Source organism: Melozone crissalis, unplaced genomic scaffold (assembly GCF_028551555.1).
Source record: "Melozone crissalis strain CALT ecotype California unplaced genomic scaffold, PUWL_Pcris_2 ptg000357l_1, whole genome shotgun sequence".
NCBI classification, from domain to species: domain Eukaryota; kingdom Metazoa; phylum Chordata; class Aves; order Passeriformes; family Passerellidae; genus Melozone; species Melozone crissalis.
In genome coordinates, this window is record NW_026536102.1 from 176366 (window position 1) to 186683 (window position 10318).

Genomic DNA, 10318 nt, shown 5'->3' on the forward strand with positions numbered 1-10318 from the left:
CAAAACTTCTGTAATATTGTAACAGCTTAAAAATTCTGAATATTTATCAAACAGCAGCTTTGGAGTAAATATAAACTATAGCTTTGGGATATGACTCAATCATTCATACATAATGGAAGTTTAGAAGCTTCTAAGGAAAGGAGCACAGGAATTATTCTTCCTAACAAAGTTCACTTTAAAATGTATGGATAACCACTTCAATTTTTTTTTTTTTTTAAAGAACAGAATCAGATAAAATTACTCTCATTTTTCTTTGCTACAAGATATGCTTCTGTGATATATAGGCAATAAACTCCAGACAAACAATATAACATTCCCTCCAGAAATAAAATACTCATAGCTTTTTCACTCTGTTGTTTCCAAACCAGGCAAATAATTATTACGGAGGAGTCAATAAGAAAAAAAAAAGAAAAAAAAGAAAAAAAAAAAGGCATGTTTTTCTTTCTCTACTAATAATCTCATTTTAGACTCTCTTGAAAACAGTTGCAATTTTTGTCTCCTTACAGAATTTCCCAAAATTATTTCAAGTTTTGGTGAGCCTGACCCGACAGGCAACTAAAAACTTCAATGTGAGTTGTGCTTACCTTTGCATGCCCTGAACAGTTGTTTAGAAACAGAAAAAGAGAAAACAAAGCAGAAAAAAGAGACAAAAGAAACCCCACCAGAACCCCATGAGCAAACTACCCACCCCAAAAATGGCAACAAATACATTTAAAATTATTTTAAAGCCTCTTTTCCTATGCATGTGAGGAGAATAGACTGGGATTTGCAAAGCCATGATACGATTTTATATGGTTCCTAAGAGATGAAAACTTTAAGTTCCTTTTAAATTTCTATCCACTACACTTTTTATTATACAAAAGTGTAGACAATTATAAGCTAAATTTAACTTGTTTCTCCCTTCCTACTTTAAGATCATTTTGCTTCCATTCCTGCTTTAAATTCTTTCCCTTAAAGTTAAAATAAAGTCAAATACTGTTAGAAGTTACAAATTTCAAAGCATCATGTCAATAAATGAAAGGGTTTGGTTAACAATGAACACTGAAGTTTTATCAAGAGACAATCAATCTCAAGATGGCGAGAAAAGGGAATTTAAACTACAATTTTTAATGAATACTGAATAGCATTAACACTTACTGGCACATTTTTATAGATAATTGCTTCAGGCCTGACTATATTGAAGCCACAATAAAAAAAATGAAACAGGCTGAGTATGATAAGTGGCTTCTGAGACAGAAATATTTATCCTTTTATACTAACAGAGGGGAAAAGACACAGAGAAGAATACTTGAGCCCACACCGAATATAGCAGCATCCTCCTCACACGTTCTACTAGACTACAAGTGTAAGGACTCCACAAGAACACACATCTCCACAATTGCTTTTCTTGAAAAAGAAAGGCCAGACAAAGCAGAAGCTCCAACCCACACTCTTATATGATGGTAGATGACACAGATGCTCCTGTTCCCACCATCTGCTGGTATTCTACATAGTGTTGCTCATTTTGGTTAGTCTTATCTCCTCCTCCAGACTGCATCAATCACTTGGTCTCTTTCTTTCACACCCACACTTTCAACTAGGCTTGAACAGCTCAACCACACCGGCAGTCAGGAAAATCAGAGGCACTTATCTCAATCTTTGTGCCACTGTTACTTCTGTTTCTTTTTCAAATCTTTATTTTGGTGAAGAGAAAACCCCACCATGGTGAATTCTTCCTAGGAGTTTGTCCAGGGAGGTGAATTCTATAATATGATACAACAACAAGGGCTATTACTTGTATTATGCCTTTGGAGAGAATAATGCAGAAGTAGTAAAAGTGGTTCAAGTAATCCTCTAACATTTAAAAGGCACTTACCCATGAGGCAAATGAAAATATGGGAAGTGCATGAACTGTGAGACTCAGTATAATCTATTTTTATTGCTTACTGCAAAAACCTTGCCCATAAGTATTCTCAAACAAGATGAGGCCATAAATGCCTAAACACAGTACTAAATGAATAAAATAAACTATTATAACAATTCATAGGAATTTTATAACCCATCATCACCATGCATAAGGATGTATCAGTCCAGTGACTTTATTAAAATCAAGATTCCAGCCTCCCACATGCTGTTCTATTGGCATATAAACATCACAGGGAAGCAACAGATGGGGTAAATAAAAAAAGGAAAAGAAGCTTGATACTGCAGAACAAACAGCCACAACAGGTTGTTTTGGGATGTGACACAACAGGAAGGAATTGCCTCAAAGCGCACAGGATGGCTTTGGAATGCAGCACTGGGTCCCAGCATCACTCTTACACATGAGACCAGCTGCCCATCTATGTGTTAAGTAACTTGCATGAGGAAGGAGGCAATATCTTCTACATCATCCATTATCGCTGGAAGAAGAAGGAGGCACTGTCTTCAGGGTAGCCCTGGGTTACTTAAAAAGATGTTTCCCCAAATTTTATCAGCACAGCTTACAAGGGTTCAAGGACAGGCTCCATTTTAATCACTGCAATGGCAAATTGGACATTCAAAGGCTTTTGGGACACCTGTGTTCTCTATTCTCCTTTTTCTCCAGGCCATACACATTGTTATGATTCTCAGATATCTCTCTGGGTTATGAGGCCAAACGTTAGGGTTTCAAACAAACATTACTTTGGAATCCTTTTCTTATGCCAACTAATTTAGATTAGCTAAAGGAATGTCCATTTTATCCTCATTGCTCCTTTATTCACTATAAACTTGTCATTTTTCATGGCATAATGTTTCTCTATGTTATTAACTCTACCCAGACACATAGCCAAACACAGCACAATGTTGCTCAGCCCCCTGTCATTTTCTGATCCTTTATAAAATGCTAATGTTCCAGAATATTTAAATTGTTAATCAAACGGTGGTGCTAACAGGTTTAAAGCCATGACTGCACTTTAGCACAGTTCATTGCTCAGAACTTATGAGGTCACTGGAGTCCTATTGAGCAATCAATTCTGTTCAGTTACAGCTGTAAATTCTTAGCAGCTATAAAAGTGCCCATTTCATACTACAAATAAATATATTTTAGCTCCTCGTCTGCATGATTCAAAGTCAGAAAAATATAATTTATATTGCTGCCTCTTCCTTACCTTCTCATGTCCTCCTTTATGTGCAGATTTATTAGTTCTTTAGGAACGTGGAAGGAGAGGGTGGTCTCAGCCATCTGCTCCCGGATCCGCATCCACTTGTTGTCAGAAGTAGGGAATCTATACAACTTACAAACAGGGTTTCTCAACACTGCAAAGAGCAAAAATAATATCATTGCTTTCATGTGCTTATATGAGTCCAAACATTTATGACAATAACCTGCATAATTATTATATTATTTCCCCCTAGCTTACAAAATTAATTTTAGTATCATTAAAATTCCACTAAAAACATTTAATATCTATTTCATTTTTATACCAGCATGTGGAGGGCAAAGTATTACTAGTACATCAATAAATCGCATTTTACCAGCAGAGTAGCTAACTTTTGAATTTAGGTCTTCAAAGTAGTGAGAATGTCAATCAGACTCTCTTTTCTTGCATTTCAGCTGGAGTTAGGAAAACCAGAGAGCACAAATGAACAATGAACTCAGTACAGCCACCACCACAGCTTGCCAGCACCACTCACAATTCCAATAAATTGCACAGGACTCAGGGTTCAGCTGCATCTTCCCCTGGACATGCACACACAAATCATTAATGCAAATTGGAGGTGTGCTTCTGCATTAAAGGAAACTTGAACATATTAGAGTTACCTGGAACTTTGATGGGGTCAAGACACTGCCACTACATAGAAATAAATATAACAGCCCTGTCGATATGTTACACACACAGTTTTCAGATCACTATTGCAATGTGACATAAGAACATCACTTGACTTGGAATGAGTGACAGCTACTAACAGTGACAGCTACTAACAGACATTTCACAGACACCATTAATGTTTATGTAGTCTGATTTATAGAGAATTAAAAATAAAAGGTACCCAAACTGCCTTGTCTATCTAAGCAATCAGGATTTTTAACAAATATCCTTTAGGAAAGGCCTAAAAGAAGACCAGAGATTTAAATACACTGATAATAAACCCACTGCTTGCAACCCGAAGAAAGGAGCAATGTTTAAGTGGTCGCACTGCTCTATATTCCCATCACTCCACTGAGATGTCTTTCATCAGCAATCTTGGATGAAAAACTGTTGTTGGATTATGCCCTTTTCTGATCCAGAGATGGAGCAACCGAGTCTTAAAAAACTTTTATTCTATTTTCAATCTCTTGGGAAGGGTGAGACAATACAGATGTTATAATTTACGCCTTTACAATCAGAAGCCAACTATTTCTTAATTACAGTACATTATAAGCACTTCTTGCCATTTTATTGTCATTTTATGAGCCTTTTTAGAGTAATTTTGCCTTTAGTTCTTAGTGATTTTACTTTCAAAAACTAAATTTTCACTCAGTATTGTGAAATAAGCGAAAGAGATGCTTAATTTCTCTGACATATTAAAAAGAGCAATTTTTCTTTACTATCAATACCCAAAATATCTCAATGTTCAAACCTCAGGAAACTAAGGGCTAATTCAAGGGCTAATTCAAGTCTGGCCTTAAACAGAAAACTGCCAAACCAGATGATAATTTTGAGTTGGTACTGTTTTTTCTGTTGTGCCCCCCGATCAGCATATTACCTGGACATTTTAAATGATGATGCCCCTGACACAAAAGATTCTTTATTTTACCTTTTTATATCTACTTCCTAAGGAGTTTATCAAGGGATTTTTTCCAAGAGCAGCCCTTAAATTCACACTCAGAATCGACTACACTGAAAAATGCACATTAATCTGTGAGAACCTAATGCAAATATGTATCTGAAAAATCTCTTTCCTCCCATCTCCCCAATGTTGCCACCATCACAAAGTAAAGCAAAGCCCAGAAAACCCATCACAACTGCACCAAGGGACAAAGAACACTAAAAATATGGATTCAAAGTTGTGACTTTTATTGTGGCTAGAATTATTAAACTCCTCTCCAGGTACTGGCTTCATCTTCAGGTCTTTGATTCAGGTCTGAATTTTCAGATGGGGATAATCTCAAGTGTGTTGTAAGTTTTTTAAATGGTCAAATCCATGGGTTTAAGAAGAAAATTTCATTTACAAAGTCAAAAAAAGCCTGGGCATTTTTCCCAAATAATCCCAATATGCAGTATTGCTAAAGCTTAAGATTTAAGGCCAATAAAAGCTGCATAAGTACTTGATGTTTTTTCCTTATAAACAGAACTACTGAAGGCATGCAACTCCATAAAAATCTCAGAAGTATCTTCCCCTCCAACTGCAACAATAATTAATTTCTACCTGTAACAAGTTGTCTAGAACCAAATTCTAGAGGGCATGTACAATAAGAAGGGTGAGACTAGAATTGGTTTTCATAAAAAGTAGTGATTAAAATGAGTGGAAGTTTCATAAAGATAATCCTTGCTGTACTCAGACAGTGATCATGAGAAGCATTGAAGAAAACCCAAAATCCACATGAACTGCAGTGGTTAAAAAAGAGAAAACTCTGTTTTAAAAGCTTTTCTCACAGCATCAAGCCTGAAAGCCAATGCCATATATTTACCCATGAATATTTTTGGACATTGTCATTTTTAATATGAAGAACCTCTGTGCTTTTTATTCCATGCAATATCCTTCACATTGCTTCCCCTGAGAGTACAATAAAAATAATAAAAGATTGAATACTCTGGTTTTATTTTCATTCCCTATTGAACACAGATCAAAGCATATCTTTGCCATATATTAATTTGCTAACAGTGTTCCTATTTATATCTTTCTTTGTAGCATAGGAATATGATGTGTATTACCTCAGGAATAATAATTAAAGCTTTCCTAATTTTGCTTAATTTCAATTACTTTTCTTATCTTTCTTTTTTAATTTAGAATGCAATTTGTTTACATGTAAACAACTGGCAAACTCTCCAGCATTATAAATAAGTAACTGAATTTTGAGACGTAAATTCAGTCTCTGGAGGTATAGAAGCAATAGTGATAAGGCTCTGAAACACACTGCTTATTCCCACTCGCTCAACAAGCATCTCATAACTCACTGGAGGGCTGAGAGTTCCCTATCCTAGGATTTAAATTTCACAAGAATGCCAGCATGCTTCTATGCCTACAAGCTTAAGGATTCACAGAGGCAGCTTTTTTTTTCAGTTTCATCATTTTGAAGGCCTGATAAACAACAAGAAAATACCAGAAAGCTTTACAGCAGCATACACGTGAACTAAATATGAATGTATATGGAAAACATACTGTTCTGGGGGCAGTTCTGTATGAGCACAGCATGTCAGCAGGAAAGTGGAGGTGATGCTGCACGAGAAGAGAAAGTCACAAATACAGGAAACAGACTGAAGACTAATTATTTATCTGAGAAAAACTTCCTGTGAGTGCAAACTCTTCCCAATAGCCTGCATGCTGTCATTTCTTGCATATGCACCTCTTTCCCCTCAATTCTTTAAAAAAAGCCTGACAACCCAAAAAATGACAAAAAAAAAAAAAAAAAAAAAAGCTCTTCAAGGTGTGTTTGACTTTATAACTTTATAAACCCGAGTAGTGTTGGGTGGGCTTTGGTTTTATATTGTGTTTGTATATGACAATAACAAATGTGAAAACGCTGCCTAGATACACTGTAGAATCACATGGAAATATTCTTGACAAATTGATCGAGACTTCAATATTCCTAAAACTGACATCTACCTTGGAAGTTCCAACAAAACATATTCACAACCTACAGCATTTTCCTATACAAAAGAAGTCAACAAAAAACCCCAATCAGACCTATACAAGGGAGGCAACAAACAGAAAACAATCTGTTGTGAATCAGCATCGTTCTCTGGCAGAAATGTCATTTCTTCAAGTCTCACTAATCTGGATGACATACAGAATCACAACCAAAGAACTGCACTGGGCTAGATGAAATCCTTCACCTGGCCTCTGTATCTTGTGCCCAAGAAAAGCCATAAATACACACCTGGAGACACAGGATACCCTCCATGCCTCCAGCTATTTCCAGTTCAGGAATTTCTGGAGCCGGATGTAGCTCCGGCACATTCAGAAATTCTCAATTAACATCTTTCTCACTTTGAATTGATGAAAATAAATGGTATTTCTCTAGAACATATTTTTTCTGATTCTGATCTAATCTCAACAACTCACAGAAAAAAAATGCAATATTCACACACATATGGAAGAACTTAATTTTTGGCAGTTTTTAGGGCTTCCTTCAGACTGCAAAGCAGATTCAGAAAGTCTGCCCTATCAGAGAAATCAGATTAAAAAGTTTCAAGAAAGATTTTAAAAAGTTGTAAAAGTTTGGTAACATTCCTCCTCAACGGTATGTAGCAAACACAGAATTCTTGACAGTGCTGTGGTTTTAGATGACCCATATAACTTATTTGTGACATTGTTATTGCCGAGTAATGGAGATTCATAAACTCGGGCTAATAAAGGTTTTATGGCACAGCACATCAGCATGTAATACTCCTCAGATAATGAAAGAAAAACAGATCTAGTTTAACACCATGCACTCAAGCCCAAGCTGGCCTAGAATTGAGAATGCCTTGCCAACAGCTCCCTTCATTCTAGGACAGACAGTTTCCAGATCAATCTGAAACTGCCACTTCACCAGTTATGAATGAGAGAGATTGATTGTCCTGGGTATTCACTTACAAATAATGCAGAATTATTTTACAGAATGCCGTGCAATGACACAACAGAAACTAATGATGGTAATTCCATGCCCATGGAAGTCACTGACAGTGATTTTTAGTCACTGAAAATCACTGAACAGTAAAGATGCAGGAGATGGAGATTTCAGCACTGCTTCAGAAAGCGCAATTGACACACACTTATTCAAACTTCTCCGTGAAATGATAATGCCAAACATGTATAAAACACTAAAATATTGAACTTGAACATCTGTGCAGCATTTGAAGAGACATTGATGAGCTCTGCCACGAATCTGTGTGATTTCTACAGGACCAGAGGTGGAGTTGCAAGAGCTGTCTCTTACAGATATTGGAATTCTTACCTGCATTTAAGGAAGGCAGGTTGTCCTTCCCACTTATGCCCTCAGTGGCTGTACACTCACGAACCAATGCACACTGCAAAAAAATACAATACAGATGTGACACATTCAGGGGGTCTGAGATAAATCCATGGCAGTTTATAAAAGGTAGGCTGAAAACCATGAGTGATAATAATACAAACTTCCAAAGTCTTACTTAGAATTTACATTTTTCTTTATATTTCTGTTCCAAGATACTGAAACACAATCAGAATTATAGCCAAGAAAATGAAAAAAATATGATCAGCTGTTCCATAACAAAACAGAAATGTTTCCTACCAGTATTATGGCAGAAATGTTGGGAGATAGTAATAGTTTAGCTTAATACGTTTTACTATAAAAATAAGGCACTTTAGTTTAAAACCATTTTTGACAAGTTCCATACTTTCGAAGAGGTTTCTTTAGACAAAGCAGTTTTCACATGCACAGTGCAAGAAAACCCTTCATTAATTTTTAAACAAGGGAAAAGCAGGAAGCACAAAAAAGTCCTTAAAATGTGCTCAGATTTTGTGATTCACCAGTTCAAAACTTATTTATTTTTTATTAATTCAATGACTCACCATTCTCACAATTGCATCCTCACTATCAACATATAATCCAAGACTGTGTTGCCACTGATTTGTACAAACCAAGGACTCCTTTAAAGACCATACATTGGTCATGAGTCTGGTCTCTCTTTACAAGTATTAGAAACCCCTAGAAAGCTGCTATTAAAGCCTTCTGTGTCCCCCAGGCCCAACAGAGCTCAGTAACTACATCTCCAATAACTGCAAGGAGTCTCATTCCACATTCTGCAGTGGAAGAAAAGCCAAATAAAAGAGAAGGCTGAAAAAAACAGCTCATGTTGCCTATATTGTGCAAGTTTTACGGGTCAAAGTCAGGAAGATTTCACAGCATTTGTTGCTTTTTTGGAACTGGTCACACTCATCTAAGGCATTGAAGTTCTCTGAGATAAGCAGTGAAAAAAAAGTGTGAAATTTACCCTCAGACTGATTTTGCTATGCAGAAAAGATACTGAAAATAATGTCCTCTGCTCAAAAAATAGTTTTATATGTAACTTCCAAACAAAAAAATCCTGCATTCCCTGTAGCAATATTTCCTTTTATTCAGGAAGAACAGGATACACCACAGTGTTAAGCAGTGAACTGTTGTATTCGGGCTGCAAAAATTGTGTGCTCCCATTTAATGCAGATGAACCTGCCCCTTTGCAAGGGAATTTACCTCTTCTTTGCTTTGCCTGTCTGTCATTCTTCCAGCTTTTCAGTATTGTGGGCACAGATTGCACATAAAAATCAACATAAACAGGACTTCAAGGGCAGAAACCAGACCAGCTGTCCAAGGAAAAAAGAAGCTGTATTTATGGCATCTCTCTGGACAGTTTTTATCAGAAGTGATCAAATATATTCAGTTGAGATAAAAATAAGCTATTTTTTTCTTCAAGAAGGAGAGGGCCTAGGAAACTCAGGTTAGGATATTACTCTGTACATCTTCATGAATTTGGTTTTTTTGGATGAGGGAGATAAGTTTACACAGCACTTGCGCCACAAATTTTGTTTTAAGTTCTTAACCCAATTTGGTAATTAGTATTTTAGACATCTGGTACAACAGATCATTCTAATTAACTTTGTGCAATAAACTGAGTTTCTACCTTTTGATCCTGAGCATCTGCTGTGATGTGGTCTGTTTCCCCCTCATCCAGCTCTCCCATCTTCATAAGATTGACTTCAATGGTACCAACTGTCTTTCCACCATCAGATGTCCAGGGAAAAAAACCAACCCATGACACCGGGTCACTTGCAGCATCAAATCCTTTCAATTAGAATAACATCAGTAAATATTTAGTGCCCTCTCCATTCTGTAAAGTGCAGCCACCGCTACTGAGCTGGCTATTTACCATCACAAACCAAATGTTAACAACAATGAGGCAACTTCTTCAGGACAATGAAAGCTCTCATCACAACACTGAGGACAGGTAAGTGCTATGAATGGTGCATGAATCCATGAACACTGCCAGGTTCTCATTCTAGACCTTATCCTCTTTGTGGACCATTGGATAAAGGGCTGTAACACTGCACCAATATTCCACTTAGGATCTGCAATCCCAATGCAGAGTACATGGCTTTGTTTCCTAACAATCTGCAAAGAAAGGATAGAGTGTATTAACAGAATCCCTGCAAAACCAAAACAGTGAAGCTAATC

General features: G+C 36.6%; 1 protein-coding gene across 1 annotated transcript in view; it reads right to left on the reverse strand.

Moving 5' to 3' along the window:
• Positions 1 to 9872, reverse strand: part of LOC128949966 (inositol polyphosphate 4-phosphatase type II-like) — a gene marked incomplete at its 5' end in the record, with an annotated part of 99435 nt that extends 89563 nt beyond the window's left edge. Inside the window, 3 exons of the mRNA XM_054294858.1 lie at positions 3111 to 3258; positions 8084 to 8156; positions 9768 to 9872. Of these exons, the coding sequence (XP_054150833.1) occupies positions 3111 to 3258; positions 8084 to 8156; positions 9768 to 9872 (326 nt within the window). The remainder of the gene's footprint in view (positions 1 to 3110; positions 3259 to 8083; positions 8157 to 9767) is intronic.
• Between the last annotated feature and the right edge of the window lie 446 nt (positions 9873 to 10318).